The sequence below is a fragment of the Lepidochelys kempii genome, chromosome 15 (genome assembly GCF_965140285.1).
Source record: "Lepidochelys kempii isolate rLepKem1 chromosome 15, rLepKem1.hap1, whole genome shotgun sequence".
Lineage (NCBI taxonomy): Eukaryota > Metazoa > Chordata > Testudines > Cheloniidae > Lepidochelys > Lepidochelys kempii.
In genome coordinates, this window is record NC_136394.1 from 23,515,100 (window position 1) to 23,540,432 (window position 25,333).

General features: G+C 42.7%; 1 protein-coding gene and 1 long non-coding RNA gene across 7 annotated transcripts in view; one reads left to right on the plus strand and one right to left on the minus strand.

Annotated features, from left to right (window-relative positions):
* Nucleotides 1–5,374, plus strand: part of LOC140898585 (uncharacterized) — a 281,435-nt gene extending 276,061 nt beyond the window's left edge. For 5 of the 6 annotated variants that reach the window (XR_013634718.1, XR_012155031.2, XR_012155032.2 and 2 more), the window contains one exon: nucleotides 309–784. This is a non-coding gene — a long non-coding RNA (uncharacterized LOC140898585). Of the gene's footprint in view, nucleotides 1–308; nucleotides 785–3,607 lie in introns of those variants that run through there. The other variant, XR_013634720.1, reaches the window with a different exon arrangement.
* Nucleotides 1–25,333, minus strand: part of LOC140898584 (transmembrane protein 132B) — a 361,301-nt gene that overhangs the window by 40,379 nt on the left and 295,589 nt on the right. Inside the window, exon 5 of the mRNA XM_073312583.1 lies at nucleotides 17,440–17,583. Within this exon, the coding sequence (XP_073168684.1) occupies nucleotides 17,440–17,583 (144 nt within the window). The remainder of the gene's footprint in view (nucleotides 1–17,439; nucleotides 17,584–25,333) is intronic.

The following is a 25,333-nucleotide window of genomic DNA, read 5'->3' on the forward strand; positions in this document are numbered from 1 at the left end:
GCTTTTGCTAAGATATGCCTGGTCAGCAAAACGCCAGATGCGGGGGGCAATAACTGTGTCTTATTCCAAGTTGCAAATAGAACAAAGAAGCCCTGTTTCTGTTGTGTTAGTTTCTTCTGTAGGGAGATGTTCTTCCCACACATCCAACCTTGAGTTTATGAAAAGGTTGGAACATGTCAGTATAAGATACGGCCTCCTCCCACCTCCCTTTCCCAGGAACCAATGCCTGCCTTAAAACACAAATAAGCAACTTGAAAGACAATCTTTATTGCCATATACGTTCATTGTTTCTTTGCTTTTACCCCTAGATATGTATCTGTTGGACAATCAAAGGAGCTACTTCAGTCCTATGGACCCCAAATTGAATCCAACATATATTCTATACTAATACATTTATTAAAGTACTAATTAAATGCTAAATGTTAATTTGTTAACTTGAGACTACGGGCGGAGACATTATGTAACCTTTTGACCATTGGCTACTGTGCTAGCATGTCTTGCAGCTAAACCTATCCGGGGGTGTGGGACTACCTACCCCATCATTTTCCCCGCCAATGGAAAATCCATGTATTCCATTGTAATCGATTGACAGCGTCTCTGAGCCTAATAAGCGAGGTGACACTCCGTCAGCTCTGTACGTAATAAACTCCTGTGCTTGACCTCTACACGGTGTGGATTTGTGTCCTTCACTTAGACCCTTAGTAGCTGCCAGTTATTCCTCCTCTCTTGATTAAGATTTTTAACATACGAGCTGCTTCCATTTTCAGGAAGATGGTAGTCTCTTTATCCCCCTTTTATTTCTGATTGGAATTAGAAAGTAGTTAAAAAAATGAAAACTTTGACAATCCCTCCTCCCCGCATGCTCTTTGTCATAAACATTTTGAACTGTGTGAAATTTTCCTACCAGCTGTAGCGGGGAACACTCCATAACTTCTCGGAGGCTCCAGTCCTGCCAATGATGACATATGGGTGCAAGGATTCGCAGTTGCACAGCTGCTTGCTAGTTTGGGGACTTCATTTATTACTTTCTGCAATAATAGCCATCCAGTCTTCCTTAGGGCAGTGGCTCTCAATCTTTTCAATACTGGCATACCCCCACCTAAACCTCCTCCTACCTTGCTGGGGGATGCCCTTCCTATTTAGCACCCTTGACACCTGTTTGCACCTCACCTCTCCATAGCTCGTGACACCCAGGTCAAGCATCTCTACCTTGGGACATATTGTAGATCTAACATGCCCTAGAAAGTGTTGCTGTCATTAACAAAAACCAAAACCATTCTTTTTGCCACAATACCCACATCCAAATAGCATATTCCCCAGAGTCTTACACTCACCATGAATTTTATTTTCTATGTGCTGCAGGTGTTAATACACCTGACAAAGGGTGAATGGCATCTATTGCTATTGTAACATGGAGCTTAAATGCAAAGACACCAAAGGAAGGAGAGTTCAAGTTTTTAAAGGCATTGATTTTTGTTTGTGCATTGTCTAAATTTACTCAGGTCTCACCTTTTAATAACCCACCATGTTCCTGCGGTAGGTATCTCTGAAGTCAGCTTGTGGCTACTACAGCCATTAGACGCCGTTTACTGAAATAACTCTATTAAAGATTTGTGTTTTATGCAGGCCATAGATGTAGTCCTATTGCTTTAACTTGAAAGAGCACCTTTCTTTCATGGTTGTAAGATGTTTGCTTTTCTATATTTTGCTCCTTTTTTTTGTTGTTGAACATGACTTAGCCTCTGCAGCACTATAGATTGCTATAGGTCACCAATTTTTCAATGAACTCATGTTCGATGCAGGGCACGAGCACAGTCTTATTGATTCAACATGAAGGAACACCTCCTTTCACAGTTGGACGCTTTCTCGTGTAGAAATATTCTGAAATATTTAATACACTTCATTTCTAGCCATGCATTGGGGCGTGAGGGGGATTATCCCACTAAGATTTTATTCAAAATAGAATTAAAACAACACACCAAATTCATTTTTCCAGTTAAAACTTTTGGTTTCACTACAGTGTTTAGGACACTTGAATTCTTGGAAATGTTTCCACAGTTTTGTTATATGTTGAGGCTTAGATCCTACCCTCTGTGGCATAGATACAGCCAGAAAGGCATAGAATCAGGGTCTGCAGGAGCTCTATCCACAGCTGAAAAGGAAAGAGTTCAACAGCTCATGAGTTGCAGGAGCATGGTAAGTTGATCTGCAATTATGCAGTTGCACTGGCCATCCTTTTCCTTCCATTTGGCACCCAGTGATGCAGTATCCATAGGCTGGAGTGGTAGCTAAGAAGCAGGAGAAGATACTGCTCTCTGCAAATACTCCTGTGCAAAGCCTGTTTAATTAGGCTTTACGCAGGGAGGAAGATTTGGGCCTCATGCCTCATCTTCTATGTACTGCATATTTCTGGTAACATTTCTTTCTCATACATACTTCCTTAGCATTTGTTACCTTGAACCTACTCCTCCCCTCCTGAGACACTTAGTACCGTATCCATTTTTAGGTGTTTCAAGCCCTTCCCTGAGATCATTGAAGCACTTTCTGAACTCAGCACTGATTGATGGAGAAATCATTCTTAAATCATAAGGCAGTTGGGGAAGAGGACCTTAAAAGCGCTCCACAAAATTCTTCAGGATCATTGCAGGACACAGGAGGAGAAGAGACCTCTTGAGTCATCAAGTCCAGGCTCTTGCTATCGCAGTCAGCCCTGTCATATAATCCCATTCATAAACTTATCATGCTCCATCTTAAAACTAGTTAGGTTGTTTGTCCCCATTACTCCTGCTGGAAGGCTGTTCCAGAATCTTGCTCCTATGGTGATTAGAACCCTTCTTCTGATTTCCGGCCTAAATGTATGCAATACCAGTTTATAACCATTCATTCTTGTGCTAACATTGTCATTTAGCTCAAACAGTTCTTGGTATTTGGCCTCCTGGCTGTGTTCATAAAGATTATCCTCTCCCAGCCTTCATCTTACTAGACCAAACAAGCCATGCTCTTTTAATCCTCTCTTGTAAGACAGACTCTCCATTCCCCTGATCATCCCAGTCACTCTTCTCTGCATCTGTTCCAGGTTTAATTAATCTTTCGTGAACATGTGTGACCAGAATTATTCGAAGCCTTCCCAGCCCAGCCCCGGACGCACACACGACTTCAGTGGAAGCGTCAGAAAGGATTCATGTTCCTTTGCAAGCTCCTCTATGCATGATTCAAACAGCCCGAGACTGGAGGCCGCCTATTGCAAGAATTCAGGAGCTCAAAGCTGGCATTAATACATTTCCCCTCACTAAAATTATTTACACTCCACGAGACTATCAATAATAACATAAGGCGATTAAACAAGCCCGACTGTTCAGTTTTCAGAAGAACAGAAGGACTCAGCAAATGGCTGCCTGTTAGACTTTACACAACGGTACTCAACAACAACAATTAAAAAAAAAAAAAGGCTGTAACCCAAATATTTATCATTACAGGGTGTTCACTAAGGATGCTGGGAAACATTTATACAGATGCAGCTTTTTGATTTATTAAAAAACAACGTGAAAGAATAATGGTCTGGTGATTAGCCTGGCCATTCTTATCTCTGTATTGTCTAAAATTTTAGGGCTAGAACGTGCCAACCTCCTGCGTGGACGGAGAGCGGGCTAGCAGGCTGGGCACAGCCAGAGCGCTTGCTGTCCCCTGGCCCCAAGAGCTACATGATGCTAGCGCTGCTGCTGGACTCCTCAGAGAGGGCAGGGCCATGGTCTCACACCTGTATCGACCAGCTGAACGAGCCCCAGGTGGAATGCGTGGTGTGGACACCCTGATGAAGAGTGATGAACTGTGTTCTATGTCCTAGAAGCCACCAGAAACCAGTCACAGTAGCAGAGCATCTGTAGCTAGGCCATGCATGTTTGTGCACGCTCAGTGAGCATTGTTATTTGGGACCCTACGGGGTGGTTTCTGCATAGTGGTGTTTCATTGTATAAAGAGCAAAAGCACAACACCCTGCCATCTCTGGTTCCCCCCTGACCCTCCCCAGAAGGAGGCCCTCACACAGGGTGGAGTATGGGATGTGCCAGAGGTAGGAGAGGCCATTGTAGTCTATGTGCAATTATGAGCATCCTATAACTTTCTCCAGGGCAAAACCAGCCCAGCACCCCACAGAATACAGTAGGTGCAAGCCGTCACCTCCCCGTGCCTGCTTCAAGCACCAAAGCAGGGATGAATCAGAGCCATTGTACCTGGCTGAGAGGCTCTGCTCCTGTAATCTTTCCTTAGTCTCTTAGCAGCTGTATGCCTGCTCTCTGTAATGTGTAAAATGAAGCATTATTCCAAACATGGGAATGAATTATTTATCCCCAGGAAGGATTTTCTCCTTCTGTAGCGAATGTCTCTGAGACTGGTCCCTTTGTAGCTTGGGAAAACCTACAAGACTGTGGCTGGTGTATAACAGGGACTCTTTAGCTAACTCTTCCGAGATACAGCTGTACCGCGCCATTCCCACTTATTAAAAACTTTGATTCACAGGAGGGAGGGATAAAAAGTGCACCAAGGCATTCTCCAGTGGCAATGTGTACTTTTGAAAGGCTTGTCTAAAACAAACGTTCTGCCGGCAAGGAACAGCGGGCTGCCCTGTATACGCTTAATAACCAAATGCTGAATATCTTTTCTGATGCCCCTTTTTGCACAGTTTCCAGAAGGAAACCATTTTAAGAGATCACCTTGGTGCATTGATTTGGGGACTTGACAAAATCAAAGCTTACATTTATCTGTAGTGCTGTAGGTATATTATCTTTCTTTGCAGCAGGCGGTGTGATCAGCTGGCCAAACAGCATTCGGGACTGGAAAAAATGACATCATGTTCCAAAAGACTGAGGGCATAAAATGTCACCTAGAATGACAGACAGCAAGCACCAGGTAGGCTCATGCTGTTAAAAACTGGCTTGGAAAGTTTTTACGTGCTGGGCCTCGATGGAAAGGAGTGAATTAAGGAAAACAATAAGGAAGAACATACATTAACGTCACCCTGAAGTGGGTAATGGGGAGTGTAAGAGATCAAAATAAGCACTGTGTGTCTTTAGATTTTCATTTAGTCTTTCACATAAAACATAGTGAGAGACCCTTTGGGGAGGGGTGGAAATTAAATCCAAACAGTATTTTCAAAAGGACCAATTGGAAAAGAGCAACTAAATAATGCATATGAATAGGAACTATCATTTCCTGCTAGCAGTTTATCCCACTTGACAACAGAGCTTAGAGCAGAGAACTCTGCTTGCTGTCAGTCCTGCTGGGTAATCTGCATTCTCTGCTCCCTGGCTAATGTCATTCTCTCCTCACTGCTGAGCTGTGCTGAATATTTGTACTAGTAACTAAATAAAGGATTACCTTTCAGAGTGTCCACAGCGTGGTCGTCTTCTTCAATTGTAATCTCGTCAAGGCTAGACAATGTTCTGTGCAGGGGGCGGGTCTAAGCTCATTGCCAGCACTCTGCCAATAATATAGCAGTAAAATGCAAATAAATGCCTAGGTCCTCTTCATTAACGTGTATATTCATTTCACAACCCTTGTTTGATACTTGCGAGGACCTTTGTATCGTTGCTCGTTATTTCTCCATTTATGGCACAAATTATCTTTTCTTTGGCTTACCGCAGATTTCAATTTGGACTTGCATTAATAGTTGTGGGTTCTTTGCAGTGGTCCAGTGTGTAGCAGGACTGTGTCATTCAACTTATAATGCAAGGACAGAACTGTCACCCTTTGCCCCATCTTGAGTCATACAGCACCCTCTAGCAGAAGCAGACTGGACATCCACTGAAAAACACACCAGCAGAGCATGACCTGAAGAAGAGCTCCAGTTGGTCCAATAAAAGATATTACCCCACTGCTTTGTCTTTCTAATATCTTGGGGCCAACACAGATACAACAACACTGCATGTACCAGCAGAGTAACGTTTAGTGATCTGCTGTATCCCATTTAAAGACAAGTTGTACATAGTTTGAGGCTCTTATCCTTATTTTATGGGGTAAATAGTACTACTTGCATGAGTAAGGATTACTCATGGGAGCACAAGTTTAGCAGGATCAAGACTTAGATTAATACTCATCATCTTTTAAATTATTGTTCAGTGGTTAGAACGTCTCAGCACACCTTTGAGATCACTATGAATTGACTGTGGGAAAAGTGACAAATAGAACTTAAAAGAGCTAGGGCCTACCCTGAAAACAAAAGGAACTGAATAATTTCCTGGACTGAATAAAGTGATGAGTTGTTGGCTAAAGCTGAGCGTATCACTTCTAACTCCTCAAGCATTAGCTCTGTTGTAACAGGCCTCCCTTCAGAAGCTATCCTACCAACGCACCCACACATTAAGCACTTATTCTAAACCACAGGCTTCTCCAGTCTAATTACAACTATTGCGTCACCGAATGCCCTCAATCTGTATGAAGCGCTCCTGCTGTTGTGGAGAATCTAAGCCTCCATTTTCTCAAAACAAAATTAAGTTTCTACTCATAAGGTTCTAAATAAAAAGCCCCAAATCTGAACAAAATGTAAAAAGATCGTGTTGACTGCCACAGTCTACAACAGTAGCTTTAAGTGTGAACAGTACCCATTCATCCCATAGGATGTTAACTCTGGAACCTATTGATGTCATTTAAAATGCCAACGCTGTTAACTATGTCACTGCCGATCATTTTAATAGAAACACCCATGCTAGCTTATCCAACAATTACATACTACTAACCACACCTTCCCAGTAGCTAAAAGCCTTAACATCCACCTACCCAGATGCCAAAATGTATCTTCCATGCTGGCAGCTTTTACAACATCACATCATGTTGTCCATACAAAATTCTGTAGCACACCAAAAATTTAAAGGCAGAGTAAAATCAACTGAATCCAATATCCAAATAAATAACAGAAGGGCTAATTGTTTTTGTATTTAATTCAGTGAAAGCCGCCATGTTTTAATTCCCCAGGAACTGCCAGCGAATTTCCAATCTGTCACACCGGAGAGCTGCAACATCCAGAGGCTTTGTCACAAAATTTAGGTGCCACTTGATGCTGAACATAAGGACCTTGATCATAAATATTTTAATGAGGATTTTAAACCATTACTTTATGCTTATGAGAACTACATGGACCCTGCACTTAGGAGCTGATTCCCATTAACACTGAGGAAACTTTACACCACTCTGGCAGTGAAAGTGGATCTTTATCTAGCAATATAAAAAGGCCTTAAAGTGATGCCAGTGTAAATGAGAATCAGGCCCTAAGAATCCATGGGGGAAAACAAAATGCCAAATCCTGCCATCTTTATTCAAGCCTTAGGAGCTGTTCCCATTGAAGCTAGTGGGGGATTTGCTGAATAAGGACACCAGCATTTAGCCCCAAGAAGCAAGGGAAAGAAGGAAAAGGGCCACACAGCGTGAACATCATCCATTTCCCATCTTCTGTATCATAGAGTTAGTTAAACTAAGCATGAAAAAAATAGTGTAAATTGCCCAATTGGTGTCAGCCCAATAAATCGCTGATGTTCCTTCTGATTGGATTTAAATAAATAAATGAATAAAAAGCCTGAAAAAACACAGTCGGGTGCCAGTTCTTTAAGGAAGTCTTGTGCTCAACAACAAGGATGCACAACTTTCCAGTTGCCTGTACATTTCACCTCCTGCAGCTCTACCTATGAGGAAAACAAGATCATCTTTATTCAAGTTTCCCCCCACATGACGGGAATGCAAAAAGAGACCTCTCCCCCTGAAGGAGAAAGGTTGCTGGTATCTGTCAATGGCAGGTGCTTTTTATGTCAAATAAATTTACTGTAGGTACTTCAAAATGACGGTGGCGTGTCAGCCTCATCAGCTCTGTCTTCCAGTCCAATTATACCTCTCCAGGGAGTGCATCTCGGAACACGTTACCAAAATGCAGGTGTGGATCAATTAAACTACAAAACGTACAGCTTTCAAAATCTGATTAAGGCCCACAGAACCAAGGGAGCGCAAAGTGAGGGGCCCGCTCCTACAAGATGCTGAGCACCTTCTGAGAGCTGCCAACATTCCCAGGGACTTTAGCAGGAGATCAGAGCCTCAGCACTCCTTGGCAGGCACTTAACACATTTCAGGATTGGGCCATTAAGGATGAAGACATCTCTTCTATCCTGCTATATACCTAGATAGCAAAACGGAGTGCACAAATCATCTTTACTCACCCCTCAGGGGGCGCGCTGTCATAGGCATAGCATTATTTCCACCCTACATCCATCCCAAATGGGCAGGAGCTACAGGGGCATGTATCATTCCTTCCCACCAGGTTCCACCACAGTGGGCTGTATTACCTTTTTCATGGAATGAATTATATAACCCCACTGTCTTCCATACAGTCGCCTGGCTGTAGCTGAGACCCCTAAGGGTATGTCTACACTGCACCTGGGACAGTGCTTCCTGGTGCGGGTAGACTGATACGCTAGCTCTGCTCGAGCTAACGCACTGGAAAAGGCAGTGTGGCCGTGGCTCGGCCTAACTTCCCAGGTATGTACTCAGGGATCAGGCGGGTTGTTTTAATTACAGGAAAATAACGTTTGGAAATGTGAATTCATTTTCCGAGCATGAACAATAGTTGAAGTGGTATAAAGCTGCAAACTCCAGGAGGTTCACACATCCCTAATTAAAATGTTTAAGTGGCCCATCCATTACAGTTTATAAAGCAAAATTAATTTGCTGCAGAATCTGAGGTGAAACTTTTAAGAGTTTACCATTTTCTGCCCACAACAGTTTGCTATTGCTAACCTTGTTCTGGCTAATTTGGCCAGTGTTCTCTCAGTTCATCTCTTAATATGAAATATTCAGTGTTTATCCTCAGCAATATTACACTTCAGACTCACATAAAATACTGAAGCACTCGTTTCCCAGGATTAGGATCAATGCCCTTTTACACTGTTTGCTCTAATGGCAGCCAAATGCTAAAGCCACTGAGTTTTGTCTTCCTCTCAGCAGCACCTTTGCTGAAAGCTGTGTGACTGCACTTCATCACACGTGTTCTCCTCCCTCAGACAAGACATTCCAACTACCTTTGAAGACCCTGTGTATTTAAAAATAGCTTCCAGAAGACACACACGTTATGCCATAAGCTGTCTAAAAAGTGCCAGGCTAATAAATCTTTGCTATATACCATTGTGAAAGTGTCGGGTCTGCCTTACAGCTTTCATGTATTTATCTTCACACCACCTTTCTGAGGTAGGGAAGTAGTGGCATCCCCATTTTACAGATGGGGAGCTGAGGCACTGCAAGGCTAATGGCTAGCTCTATAAAGGAAATGAGTGGCTAACTGCCACTTTAGGCACCTACATCCAAAATTTAGATCCTCGAGGTAGTCATTCCACTACCACTCTCACCTGAAGGGCCCATTCGGGTGGGCATTTTCCGAAGCTGCCTAGCAGCTAGTGCCCTACCCAGAACAATGGGGGTGCTTTTGCCTTCCACCTCCCCGCAACTTTTAGTCCAGTGGTTAGAGCACTCCCCCAGGATGTGAGGGGCCCACGCTCAAATCCCCACTCTGGCTGATGTGGAGAAAGGATTTGAACTCTGGGTTCGTCCTCCCAGGATAGTGCCTGAATCACTGGGTGATGGGTGGATCTCCCTCAATCTCTCTTGTTGAAACTGTTCTACTTGTTGTAAAATCCTTACTACTTATCGGAACAGAGACTTGAATTTGTGTCGCCTAGGTCACTGGGGAGTGCCTTAAGCACTGGGCTACAGAGTCATTCTCTCATTTTCTCTGGCCCAATGACTAAGTATTTTCCATCCTACGGCTTGGTGATACTGGTCCAGTGACACCAATTAGCGCCTTTTTGGCCCTCTCCCTATCCTGAAAAAGACTGACTGGACCTGGGGTCTGAACCCACTAAATGGAACCATCTCACTCCCATTGGCTGAGGCAGTTTCAGGGCAGCTTGCTGCCCATGACCATCTGTACTGTGGAGGGATAGTGTTGGCATCTCCTGGTTTGTCTTTGCTGAACCTTTCAACAGCACTGAACTAACTGACTTTAAAAAAAAACTGGCTAAAAGGCATGCTGTAATAAACCAATTGATACCAAGGTAAATCCATCAACCAAGCTGGCTTCGTATTTCCACTGCTTCCAGAAAGGGTTGAGTCCTGGAGTGAACAATTTCCTTGAGAGCGATGACTGGGCACTGAATAAAGCTCTTAGGTAGTCTGGTGACAGACACTGTAGAAATGATAGACTGATAGATAAGATTAGCCTTCATATTCCTGGTCCATGTTATTTACAGTAAGTTACACCCTTGATCAGCGATTTTAATGGCAAAGCAACAGGGGGAAAATGGTGGGTGCTGAGCACCCACCGGCAGCCCCCCCATCAGCTTCCCCCCGCTCCCCAGCGCCTTCTGCCCAGCCTCCCTGCCCGAGCTTATCAGCGGGCCTCACGGATCAGCGCCTTCACCTCCCTGCCCGAGCTTCCCGCCCACCGCAATCAGCTGTTTCGCGGTGTTCAGGAGGCTCGGGGGGGGGGGGGGGGGGAGGAGCAAGGCCACGGCACGCTCAGGAGAGGGAGCGGAACTGGATGGGAAGACGCGGGGCGGGAATGGAGCAGGGGCAGGAAGAGGCAGGGGCAGGAAGAGGCGGGTGGGGGTGGGGCCTGGGGCAGAGCATCCCCCTGGAACATTGGAAAGTCGGTGCCTGTGGCTGGTGAAAGAGACAAGCTTTCAAGCTGCACAGAGCTCTTCTTTGGGCCTGAAGTAGCTCTGTGTAGCTCGAGCGCTTGTCTCGGTCACCAGCAGAGCAGCTGGTCCAATAAAAGATATGACCTCACCCAGCTTGTCTCTCTCATATCCTGGGATTAACAGAGCTACATCATCTCTGCAAACATTGCAATAATTGTAAGTTTGGAGCCTTGACTACCTTGTGGATCTGGGCCAAAGACTCTTAATTCTGTCACAAAGACATTAAAAACCTATCAAAAAGAGCCAGGCCCCTTATGTGGCTGATCCACAGAGAACATGAGTCTGTAACAGGCCCAGCTAAGGAGCATTAGCTCAAGCGGGAGCACTTCATGCTTTTAGCTCCGGAGGGTCCCGTTTCAATCCCTGCTATGGCAGCTGTCACATATATGCTTAGCATGTCACTGAAAAATTACTATCCTGAAAGGCCCTCAGCCACCTGGCTCTGAGTATGGAACAAGTGGGGGTTGCATACCCCTTCATCTGCGCTAATCCAGGGTTGCCATTCTGCACTTGGACACTTGAAAGGACCTCCTGCCATGTAGGTAACAGAGAGGCTGAATCTATTTAAATCATCCCCTTAGGCCTTTAGCCCTAGGGGCAACATTTTCAGAATTTGGGCGCCTTGGTTTTCAGATGTCCCAAGTGCCCATGGTCTCCCCACCTCAGCATCTCTGAAAATCACAGTAGTCGTGTTCAGGCGCGTAACTGTAGTGACCCGGGTCTGAAAAACGTTAGCCTCCACAGTTAGCCCATCCCACCCAGACATTATGATTTAGCTGTCCTGCAGTCGCACCTGGGGGAGGCCTAGTCACGAGCCAGGACCCCATTGTATTAGGTGCTATACAAACACAGAAGCGGAAATGGTGTTTGCACTTATTCCTGTTCCAGAAAAGCTCATTCCCAGAGGTATTCTTTATCTTGACGTAGGCCTTAAGGACAGGCTAGCAGGGGAGGGGCGGAGTATGTGTGATCTCCCTTCTCTCCTATGAGGTTTCTCCTTCCCCCGTCATGTTTCAATCTGTGTCAACCACCAGCTTTACTGTTCGTTACAATATCAGATAAAGAAACGAAGCCCTGTTAGCTACAGCTAGACAGGAAGTAGTGGGTGGTGGGGAGGGGAAATTCGGTCTTCTACTGCTTTACCATTAATTATGGAGGATTCAAGATACGGTTTGCGGTACTAAAGCAGTGGGCAGAAATGGTTTGAATTTGACCTTCATCATAATTAGGCAGCATATTACCAGAAAGTGAGGAATAATGCATTAGAGTGCTTTCCCCTGGCAAGCTAACAAGGGACATGCATTCTCTAACAGTCCTCAGGATGTTATGACACCGGTGTTTTCAATATATGCTTCTGCTTAGGCAGAAGGCGCCTGATCCTAAGTACAGGGTGTATCATGAGTAACTGTGCTGAAATCAGTGGCATTGCATGGGTGCAGTGGCATTGCAGGCCCTGTGAATCTAATAAGTGTGGTTGAGAGTCCATTCAGTAAAGAAAAACTGGGCTAAATTCCTCTGTGGTTTAACTCTACTGAAACAAATGGAATTACAGCACAGATGAATTTGGCCCATTGGTCTGGCCCAGTGACTTTCCATTGTCACATTCAGCCAGAGAGAAAGAAAGAAAGGCAGTGAGAATGTCCAGGGGTTAGGGCCCCAATTGGGGACCCGGGGCCCAGTCCCCGCTGTTACAATCACTCTTTCATTATTTATCCACTGTGGAACAGCTTCCACAGGAGAGCCTGAGGGAGCCCCACATGACAATGTGCATAGCTCAGTGGTGACCGCACTCTCCAGAGAGTCAGGAGACCCCTCTTCAAATTCTTTCTCCTCCTCTGGCAGCGGGGACTGAACCTGGGTTTCCTACCTCCAGGGCAAGTACTCAATCACTGGGCTAACCGTCATAAGGTGGGCAATAGGTAGCTCCCTGAGCACACCTACCAGATCAGGTCCTGCACTCAACTTAGGCAACTGAAATGCTTTGAGAGAGACGCAGCAGTGTGCATGTCCGGAGGCAGAAACTATAGTCATGAGTGAGTTTAGGTGGCTACAGGATTCAGCGGGAGTTTTGTGGATCACAGTGGAGCAAAAACTGGGATTTAGACAACTAAACTCAAGACTTAGGCACCTTTTGGGATCTGGGCCCTACATATTTATACAGCACCCAATCAACATGGTATCTAGGCAGCCGTAAATGTATACATACTTGGTAACATACATAAATAGTACATGGTTATGCTCATTTACATCAGTGTAAATCCAGAGTGGTTTCACTGAATTCAGTGGAATTACATCTCTGTAATTCAGAGCAAAGACAGAAATAAGCAAAAAGGATTGTCTCATTAACAATCTACTAACTCATAATCTACCAAAGAGACATAAAAGGTTAAGAATGCAATGCTCTCGGTTCTGGCCAACAGAATATGACATCTCTGCAATTAGGACGGAACAATACAGGATGGAATTAATGGTGTAAAGAAGCACAAAATTAGTAAATTACATCCAACCCAACTGACAACTTTTATGAGAGGGTTTAACTTTGTATGGCACATGGAAATGTGTCTGGAAGTGAAATCAATATGGACTTTTCAAAAGGTGCTTATCAAGGGGGTCAGCTACATGTTCTTTCTGAAATAGATAGCGAACCCCTCCGCCCGTGTCCGTGCTAAATTCCAACTCAGATCATTAACAATCGTGAGTTCGAGCCTGCTAAATTCCCAGCTAAAAACCACATTCAGATGGAATTAAGGCAGAGAGAACATAGCAATCATTTGGGGTAAAATACATTATGAGGTTGTTGCAATTATCCAAAAAAATAAAATTACTCCCACTTTTAGGCCCTTTTACATGACTAAGGTGAGGTAATTGGCCTTAGCATAAATGAGATTCAGACCTCTTGCCTTTGGTTAATTACATAATTAGTAATATAATGGTCTACCTGTTCTAATAGCCAAAGGACGTGCATGGTCCCAGGTGAGAGTCTCTTCTATCAATTATCAATCTATCAATTTGATGCCAGAAAGTTTCACATAGCAGGCTAAATTAAGCACTGATTTACACCCTGTTCAGTGTCTGAAGCAAATGGGATAATATAGGGTGCTGAATTTGATCTACTGTTCTAAGGCCTGATCCAAACCCCAGCCAAGTCAATAGAAAAGTCTCCCATTGACTTGAATAAACCTAGGATCAGGCCCTTAGTTCTTATTCTGCCCGAGAATAAAACCTATTTTGGAAAAAGAAAAGAAAAGCAGTCAAAGGGCAGGAGCCTCGCTTTCACAAAGTGTATAAATTCACCACTGCAACTGGAAAGCTTGTCTCTTTTCTTAGAGGTCATGTCAAGCCTTATTTAGTTGCCGGCTCCAGTGGACCTTTTAAATTCAGGAACCAGAACAACTTCATGCCCAGCTTTGACAGCATACCCATATGGAGGGCTGCTGCTTGAACTAACTGGATTTTAAACAGGCAGTGTTTTGAAATGTAACACCTCCCTATAGGCTGCAGATGTTAATTTTATTAGGGAGGAAGTCTTTTTCCTGACCTTTTTATGTCTAACGTGATCCAATCTTCTCTAAACACAGAAAATTCTAGAACTAGTAGACACTTTACTAATACAAAAGGTAAGTCCATAAGCTCTGTGTTACAGACCTGTATCTGGTTTTCTGAAGTGAAAAAACCCCCTCAGTTCTTGAGTTTACAAGAGCAACAATTCACTGTGAAAACAACAAGGAGTCCTTGTGGCTTATAGCCCACAAAAACTTATGCCCAAATAAATTGGTTAGTCTCTAAGGTGCCACAAGGACTCCTCATTGGTTTTGCTGATACAGACTAACACGGCTACCCCTATGAAACCTGAATTCATTGTGAAGTGATAAATAACAGAGCCACTAATCAGATAAGAACAGCAGCATAGTACATAGCAAAAAAATAAAAGTGAAATTTATAGCGGGCGACTGTGCTCCTTTGAAAATCAAGTTGGTCACATGTGGAGATATTCATTCATGTGTCCTCTGGTAAAGACGTCAAAAAAATTGGGTTGAAAGCAAAAAGGAAGTGTGATTTTATTTCAGTGGATATACTGGGAAACAGAAACACATAAGGCCTGACTGAGTCTCATTTACACTAAGGTCCATTTACACCCATTTGGCAATGCGATTGGATCAGAAAGCGGTCACAAATTTAATTACACTGCCAGAGTGGTGAAACCCGGAGTCACACTGCAAATGAGAACCAGGCCATTAAAGTTTACAAACATTTTACTTAAATGCACAACAAATAACCCCTCCCCATCAACTCCCCCTGCAGCTGTACTGTAAATTGGTCTCTGTTAGATAACTCAGAAATTATTTGTGTTCATGAAAACGAGAGCTAAGTGTGGACCCCCCAAAAAAACCAAAAGCAAGCAAACGTTGCCTGGCTATAGATTTTGTCACCAACTTAGGTGTTGGGTTGGAGTTTCTGGGTTAGAGTGAAACAAAAAATACAAGCAAACCTGAACAAACGTGCACAAAGCCAGCTAGCATTGGTCTGGGGACGTGAAAACCTCAACTGATAACATAATTAAGGAAGCTGCAGTCAGGAAAAATTGTTTGTGGATAAAATACTGTGTTGAATTTGATGATGAGGGTGATGTAGTATGATTTCCAGACTTCAAGACTCAAAGCCTGTTTTTATGGATACAGACTAACACAGCTACCCCTCTCATATGTCGTATGATTTGGTTCAGATCCTTCCAGACCTGACAATAGAACATCACTATAGTTCTTTAATCAATTACCTTATGTAGAGAATTTGAATGGAATTTGAATTGAAGTGCATGTTGAGTCCGGTACACATTTCAGCACAATTCCTTTTTGTCCACATGTGGCATGAGAGAATTTGCTCACGTCATAAAATGCAGCATGCCAAAGTATGTCTTGGGGTTTTTGTTTTTTTTGCGATTTTTATCAAGACTTACAAGATACTGATGAAAACACCTCCTCTTCTAGTAACACTTCTACAAACACCTTCTCTAATTTGACAATAGATACCCTAAAATTTCACCAGTAATGTTACAAAATAAGTTCTTTAACCCACTCCCCTTTATTGTCTTTGGAGATAAATTGAAATGTGTTTGGTTACCACATACCAGATGCAATGGCTGATAATGAAGTCATTCCAAGTTTTTTTTAAATAAGACGAGAGGGTGAATTTTTGGATCCGGTGAAAATCCATGTACATATACTTCAAAATGAATAATAGGTTGACGATACACATTTTCTTGTTCTCCTAAGATAGCATGAAAAATTCTCTGACAAAGTATGTGCTATCTACTAAGACCTCTATGGTCTTATCTACAAAAAAAGGTTACAATGATGAGTTAAAATACTAAGACATGGACTTTGGTGCTTCAAATAGCAATCTACAGAGAACATATAAATATGGTTTGTCAGATCTAGAAATGTATTTAGAGAAGACACAATTACTACCTAGAAGACCAGAAGGAATGTTCTTTCTCAAAGGCTGCAGAGGTAGTTAGTATGAAAGTTCCTGGGTCAGAGGATCTCTGTTTGCAGAAGAGGTAAGTGTAGAGCCTTATCTTCTGTAACAGGTGTGTCCATGCAACTCAGACAAAGAAAAACAACTACCATTCCCAGACTACTCTCTGAAAACTCCATAGAGGTAAGGATAAAGGTAAGAGAAATCCTACTCAGATCTGATGCTTATGCACCACCAACAAAAAGCAGACATAATAGACACACAATTCCAGTTAAAATGTTTTTCTACCCTTATGTCTACATAATAATAATTTGAATGACTTTGTTTTATATGGTAACAACAGTGGCAAAGTTATACAGTCAATGACTTGAAAAGGTCATATTTACAATGCCTTTGTCTCGCCAGTGATTGGTGTTAATATAGAGGGAACCGATTTAACCTATTACTTTTGAAAGCAAAGTCTGCTTTTGCTACAGTAGGTGGGACAAGGTGGTTTAAAAAGTCATAGATCTTACTATAAAGAAGTTTTTTACTAGAATTTCACTCTTGGTCTAATTGTCACTCTTATACACATCACAAAGCCACCTTGGAATTTGGTAGAGTGCAATGTCTTTGCTTAGGAGAAGCTCTGGACTGGAAAAACAAGGTCAAAAAGGTCAGGAGTGTATTAGCAACCTGGCAATATATCAATCCTAGCAACTCTTACTATTTATGTAATAATGGGTGCAGAAGGACTGCATGGCAACAAGGGTGCCTGAATGACGGATTGATTCTTCCCAAGTATAACACCAGACAGCATGTGCTTCCCCCTCAGCAGCATTGATCTGCTAGCAAGCAAAAAAAGAAGCAGGGCCATGATTCCATTCTCCCTCTTTTGGTGGTTCAGCACCACTGAGGGCCCTGCACTCTCCGTGTTCATGCATTCATGCTGTACAATCCAGGGATTCACACCAGCCTCTCTGCTAGGCACACACGCAGCACCTGCATTGCTGGGTTCCACAATACAGAAGGGGCATGCTCTCCCTGCATAAGTTCCAGAAATCAAATGCCCTTTTGAACACTGACACTGGATCTTTTCTGGGTGGGATTCCATGACGGCAAAGTTGAGGGCCTGAACTGCCACAGAGAGCACAAGGACAGAGATTGTGGTTGGCTTCTGTTCAGGGGCATGATGAGGTGGGGCAGAAAGGGGACGCTCCATCTCTCCACTTTGCACACCTTAGTTTAGCCACCATACCTTTATGACGTCTTCATCAGCTGATTTACATTCAGTGGACTCTGAAACATCGATCACAGAACCATCCTCGTGCACAGCAACAACTTTCACCGGAACAGATACCATCTTCCCTGTCAGAATGGCCGTGTTGAGGACTTCTGTATCCTACACGTACACACACATGCACAAAAAGGGGATGCACGTTAAAGAAGCATGGCCACCGGGCACAACGTAGGCATTTCCAGTGTTGTCGGAAATTAGTCATGATGCTTATTGACCTTCATCCTTGACTTGCAATTTTAAAAATTAGGTGCACTGCTAAAGTAATTTGATGATACAAAATAGCAAATTATTAATACACCAATAGATATCGCCAGCATGATGCAATAGATCAGGTTTGTTCTGCATTCTTCTTCATGCTTTGCAGAAGACAGGGTCATATGTCACAATCTTTATAGAGCTACACAAATCTTTCCATCCCTACCTCCCAAGTTATGTCAGTGGTTGTAGGTGTGGATACCAAGTGTTACGATAAAAGGACTCCCCCCCTCATTGTTTCCCAAATTCTCCTTAAAAGATGTGCCTGTTAAGTGGTTTCCTTCTTTGGGGGCTTGAGTGAAACCTTCATTTCATGTCACATTAGAAAGAGATGTGGCATCAAAAACAACAGAATGCCAAATGCAAATTTTAAAATCTTTCCCCATCAAAATCCCACCTGGAGACATTGTACTGGCCATGAAGCCATATTTACATTCTTTGTTCTCCATTAGGTAAGGCATAAACCAGATGTTTTGTGCAGTAAATGACTATTTAATGTTCATTTATGTTGATCAGTCTCATTTATAACCAGCTGCCATCAAGTAGGGAGGGACAGCATGAGTAAAAGAAATAGATGACAGAAGCAGAAGTGAAAAAAAACAAAACAAAAACCCTGCAAAGTCCTTACAAGGACTATAGATTGAGCAAGAATGAGAACCGAAATGTATCACCTTGTGGAGAAAAAAATGTAGATTGCAGAAGACATATAGGATCAAATTCAGGCTGCTTCATCCATGCCAAAACCATTGGTGAGCAACCTGCAAACCATATACAGTCAGACATTATACATATACACACACAGTAATATGCTTGTGTGTGTATATATGTAATATATCCTAGGACCCATACATAATGGTGAGGTGATGCCCCTGTGATAAGTTGCATTTCACCTGGACCATTTTATCACAATGCAATTTTCCAAGTCATTCTTCCATAAAGGACTTTTTTCTTCAAAGGATCAGGTAGAAAAATATGTCCCACAAGGGACATAATTAACAAGTACAGCTGAATAATCGTACTTTTGAGAACTCTTTCTGGTGGGGAGGGGAATATGAACCACATAACTCTCCACTCAGGGCCTGATCCAAAGCCCATCAAAGTTAATGGAAAGACTCCCATTGACTTCAAAGGCTTATATGGGCCCGGCTGATCTCACCTATGTCAGTTTTGCACCAGTTATTATACCAGTAACCAGCAGTTGTTCCTGCTTTACACCAGTGTAAGCAAGAGGAGAATGGGGCCCAACAAGCTTCATTTTAAAAACCAATTGGTGATTATCAGCTACATTGACATCATCTTTGGCACTAGTGAAGGTTAATGCAAAGGTTACAAAAGGATTGTTATTCCTTTTGTACACTTCATCTGAACTGGGAAGCTGATGACAAGAGAATAGGTCTAAGAATTGACACATCACTAGCCCATTTATTTTTGGATGTTCTGAAATACTTTTATCTTGATCTTGACATAAAGTGTTGCCCCGTGTTCCCCTCAGCATGTTGAGAAACTCGCCGTGCTGATTAGCAGTTGCTGCATCACAAAAATAAACTTCACTGGGAGGAAAAGTTACAATATAAAATCAATATCTCAGATGCTTGGATCCAGTGTTGTGCAATTACAATAGACTGTGTTAAGACCTTTTTACGAGTTAACTATTTTCAGACTCCAAAAATGTATTTCCTCTGTGAGAAAGAGTGTGAAGTCTGAACTGAACTAATTGCCTGTCCATAAGATATATATATTACATATTTTTTAAAATGGATCTTTGACAAGTAACAACATTTCAGAGAGACTCAAGTAGGTGTCTTTTATATATTTGTAGTAGGGCTTGTTAGAGACGAACCATTTCCTGAATTTAACATGTCTGTAGTGATTATTACTGACAGTGCCTGAAATCTACAGAAGGGTAATAACATTGATTTACAGGTCAGCTGGCATAAATTGGCAGAACTCCACTGAAGCTGATGAAACTATGCCAAGCTTCAGCAGCTGAGGATCTTAACCACAGAGACTAAAACGTCCCAGATGTGAAATGGTAAACACCCGTGTCTGGCTTCTGTAAACTGAGGTTTTTTTTAAAAAAAGTATAGATAGCATACAAAAAATGGAATTCTATTAACTCATGTGGGAGCTGCATATTCATATTGCCTGCTCTATCCCTGAATAATAATTACATAAGTGTTTATCTCTAATTCCTTCTCTGTACCTGAATGCATTAGCACTTCAGCAGAGCTTTTCTTAATTACAACTGTAACCTGCTAATAGTGTTTCTTTGTTGTCTGAAGGAATCTACTTCTTATCCAGCCTAGGCTAAATTAAAATTTAATACAACATCAGGTCGCAACAGAACTAGGAAGCAAATGACAGCTGTTTAATTAAAACCTAAACCTGATTAGATGGCACTACTGAGAGAAATACTCTAGAGGAAGAGTAGAAAACTACCAAAACTCCGGGCCAGGATAATGGATTTATTTGAATATGAATAAACCCTATGTGCATCTACTGTAAATGTTTACAACTCATTGCTTTGGACAAACCGGGGAGTGGGGAAATATGAATGGGAGACTTGTCAAGAGTCATGATAAAGCTGTGATTGCCAACGTTCCCTATTAACATGGTGTGTGCGTTACCGAGAGTAGGGATTATTGAGGAATGACTGCCGTGGATATTAATGAACCCCCCTCTATGAAACCCACAAGAGTGGTATGAAAATCCCAAATAATTAGGCTTTAAATAGCTGTGCTGCATAGCGCGGTGTCTTCCCCTGAAACACATGGTCATAGCCTGGCCGAGGAACTCCGCCGGGCCGAGACTTGCATTCCTCTCCTGTGGTGGAGGTTCTTGGCCAACAGATCAGCATAGCGGTTCATCTAGTGCTACACTGTGTCGGATAGCTATACATACCCTACACATCACCGCAAGTGTAGACAAGGTCTATTCCAAAGCCAGAAATTGAACTCTTAGTCTCCTTAGTCCCAAGTCCAACACCTTAACCACAAGAGCATTTTTCTTCCCCACAAGTATCCGTGAGCAGCCATTCTGCAAACATCCTACCCCTATCTGCACTGCATTGCTTAAGTAATGCAGAGGACCTTCTGCTGGCCCTGTACACGAGGATGAATATCAATCCTAATGATTAATGTACAGGCCGGCTTATTTCTTAGAGGTTAACAAAACATGTGGCAGTACAGTAAATCTAATAAAAATACTCAATTGTAAATCAGGAGGGAAACTTAAAGCCAGCCCTGTTCTGCTGACAAATGTTACAGCTAAATGCCTTTTGGCATTTAGTTGAAATGATTGTCTTTAGTGAAGAAGGCATGGAGATGAAACATTTGTCTGCAGAATTGCATTCCTTTATTATTTTTATTTTTCCCCCTGTGTGTATCTCGTGAAAAGAAGTTTGTAACATTGGAACTAATCTTTTGGAACCCATTCTCCAGTCCCATAATGACACCTCTTAGAAATTACAAGGCAGGTTGTGACGTGGGTTTTTTTAACCTCATTAGATAAACTATTCACCACTGTTTGCTTCAGATCAAAGAGCAAGGCAATGTAAGACTATTAAGCAAGCTTAATATATAAATTAGATGATTTGCTAAAATTATTATAATCCAAAACAATTCTGGTGTACTTTTCTCTCATAGCTGAATGGTGTTGTAGGATTCAAACATATATTAATGAACCCCACTTGGTGGAAAGCTATTTATATTTTCCACTACCGCATATCTGTTGTGACTCACAGGTAAAATCTGCCACTTTCTCATCCAAGGGTGAGAACGTACAACTGAGATTATGTGTTTATTAAACATTAGGGAACATTTACAATCTTCCATAAGTGCTCATTGTTCTTTGAAGGGTTTTTTCCCTAAATTAATCCAGTTACACTCCATTGACTCTGCCTTATGCCAAGTGGCCAGTCTCACACTTTAATGCCAGTAGAAGAGCAGTGAGCTTGGGCAATATCTGATTATTCACTGGTCATACTTGGGAGCCTGATCCTGCTGTCCTCACATGCCCATGACTGAAACCAACAGGGGTTCTGCATGTGAAGGGGCTGCAAGATCTTAAATTACAAATTTAGCTATCTTTAGTCACCTTGAGCAGTACCTTAATTCATGCATAATTCTGTTGATTCCACTGGGACTACTTCTGCAGTCACGTACAATTCTCTACATACATGGGTGGCAGAATCAGGCCCAGAAGGATCTGTATGCCCTGCCCCCTGCCCCCAACATTCATTCATGTCACTAGAAGGTCATATCCCTGCCCCTCTACCCTTTCTCAGGCTCCAGCTGTTTCCTCGTGAACATTTTATAAATTGTATCATTATTAAGAATGATCAACTATGACAGATGGTAAATCACAAATACTGCAGGCTATCATGCCAAAGTTAAAGGTCATCCTTTATCACTTTTGTCTTCCTGCATAACAGATTTAATTCATATTGGGATTCCCAAGGAACAAGAGGCAGGAGGACACATCCTGCAGACAAAGTTAAGGTAGATTAAACTATAGAAGAGAAAGAGGTTCTTAATCACAGATTCTTTTCGTGGCCCTTATGCAGCACATATCAGCCTAATTCAATATTATTCTAGATGTATATTATAGAGTGTACTACCATAACACTTGATCTCACACAAACACATATCAGCAAACATGTTTGTTCATAGATTCCAAAACGAAATTTTATTTACTGTCTTATCTCCTAACAAAACATATATTGGAGGAAACTGATTCCTTAACTTGTGTACTATACACAGCATGTGCTAGGATCTCAGAGGTGTCAGCTAGAATGGCAATTGTATCGTGAAATTCATGGAGGTCAAAGCTGAGATTTCTGATGTTTGCTATTCTTTTTATAAACTTGCTCCTGTAATGTCATTAAAAAAAAAAGAAAGAAAGAAATTTGGTGATTTTTTGAGGTTTATCCAGGAATGATAAGCAAATCCTGCAGCCAAAGGTGAACCCTGATTAGCAGCGTAAATAACATCACATATGTGACCTGAGCAAGATGCCATTTTTTTAAAAAAACCCTCATAATAGCCAATCTGCACCCCATTAAGTGTAGGTTCAGAAAGCAGCCTGATGCACGTGGCAGGAGTAATTGCAACCTGTCAAACAGTCCTCTGTGTTTTAGCTAAACACCAGTATCCTCTGCTGTTCCAGAGACCTTTCCTGAGAACAGGCTTGTACTGTTTTGCTTCAGCCCATGATGTCCCAACAGACTTTATTCACAAAGCCAGCTGTGTTAAACATCTTGACACTTGTGTTCCAAAATGTAAACTCAAGGTTGTGACAATAAAAGGATGAGAAATTCTCAAAGCAGGAGAAAGCTTGTCACCTGTCTGCTTTTGGCAAACCACATGTTAGAAAAACCCACTGAGGTCTCTGGGTTTGTGCTTCAATGCCATTCTGTGTCCCATGCAATAGAGGACGCGTGAAAAGATGGTTTTCTTTTTACAACACTGACCGCATGTCAGAGAACAAAAGGTAGCTGGAGCTAGAATCTCTCATCTCTATTTATGCACGCACTCTCTGAATAATTTTTTTGCTGTTCCTTATCTTTTCTCAGCATCTTCCCCCACTACCTAGAGTAGGTAATCTGAATTAATAACCATAAATGGATATTCCAACCAATCTGACAATCAGGTTTGGATACTTTATTGGGCGCTTTAATGGACTGCACTGTAGAGGAACCCAGCAGGGGATCAATAATAATTTTTGAAGCAGGCCTTTGACAAAGTTGCATCTCTTACTTTGAAATTGCCTATTCTGCATGGAGTGTATATGGCAAAACTTTGAGAATTATCTCTCTAGGTAGGTATTTAAAGCATTCTTAATTATCTAGCATAGTATCTGAGCAGTCATCTGGTAAATTTATGCCAGCTGTATGTAGTAGTAAATGACTGGTAATCTTTATAAAACACATAGGGAGTGCTCTCACGATAGTAAAACTATTGTCATGTTGGACATTTATGGTAACACAGTGCTACTTAGCTTATGATAATCATGGACCTGATGCTCCTCTCCCACGCGACTCCATCCAGTTGCTGCATGCCTACAGGCTGTGGATCGTACTATCGGGGCCCAAATTCACACCCTTGCACGATAAATTCTTTTTGAAATGTCAATTAAATAACAATTTCAGAAACCCCAAGAAGGCAAAGCAATATATATCAATCTTTTCTGTTAAGGAACACAAGGATTGCCATAGTGGTTCAGTTCCACGATCCATCTAGTCCAGTATCCTGTCTCCATCGGTGGCCATCACGTTTCAGAGTCTCACATTAGGCTGATATGGAATAATCTCTCTCCAGGGAAGTCTCACATTAGGGAAGTCTCACAAGAAGTCTCACATTAGGCTGATATGGAATAATCTCTCTCCAGGGAAGCCTTCTCCTAATCCCTAATAGTTAGAGATTGTCTTAAAAACCAGAAGCAGGAAGGTTTATATCTTTCCTGGATAAAGAAATAACTTTTCAGAGCAGTTTATGATGAGATATACTCCAGTTTAAATGGGAATTCATTCAGAGAAGTCCTATGGCCTGTGTTGTACAGGAGCATAGGCACCGACTCCGTGGGTGCTCCAGGGCTGGAGCACCCAGGGAAAAAAATTAGTGGGTGCTTAGCACCCACCGGCAGCCAAGCTCCCCTCCCCCCCCCACTTCCGCCCACCTGTGGCCCCCACCAATCAACTGTTCCCCCTCCCTCCTGGCACCTCCTGCATGCCGCAGAACAGCTGTTCAGCAGCGTGCAGGAGGCGCTGGCAGGGAGAGGGAACGGGGATGGGATGCGCTTGCCGAAGGGGCAGAACGGGTCAGAGAAGAGGTGGGGCGGCGCGGGGGCAGGAATAGGTGGGGTGGGGCCCTGGGGAAAGGAGTGGAGTGTGGGCAGGGATGTGGTTGAAGCGGGGGCAGAAAGAGACAGGGTAGGGGTTTGGGAGAAGGACGGGGGCTGAGCGGGGGTTGAGCACCCCTCGGGGAAAATTAGAAGCCAGCGCCTGCGCACAGGAGGTCAGAGTAGATGATGACAGTGATCCCATCTGGCCTTATAAGAGGAGTTATGGGTTTGAATTTCTGGCCACCATTTGCAATTTTGCCCAGGGACCTTGAGTGCTACTGGTTTAAGAAAGCATGTCCAACCAAAAAAAAGATTAAAAAATGCAATGACCATTTTGAATCATTTCTTTTGAATGTTTCTCAGCCAGCCGTGTCTTACTGCGTGAGATGGAGAGAATACTATATCATTGCTATAATGCGAGGGTTGGTAATTTACTGGCTTGAAAAGTAAAGCCAGCACTAATCGAAATATAGGGTTGCATTATCATATGATTTTACTGCTCATCTGGGTAATCATCATCTGTCATGACTGCTACCTGGGAAGAAATCCATATCCTTCTGTAATAACGGCTGCTTTAATGTTATAGGAGAATACCCAAATACATACATTGCACATGCTTGCTGTAGCCATGAAAGAACACTGCTCAGGGATGTGGACAATGTATATCATGCAATCAGGACTCCTGGGAAATAGATCTACCTATCCCCTGTTCTGCTTCTCACTAACTAGCTGACCTTCATAAGCCACCCACAAAATA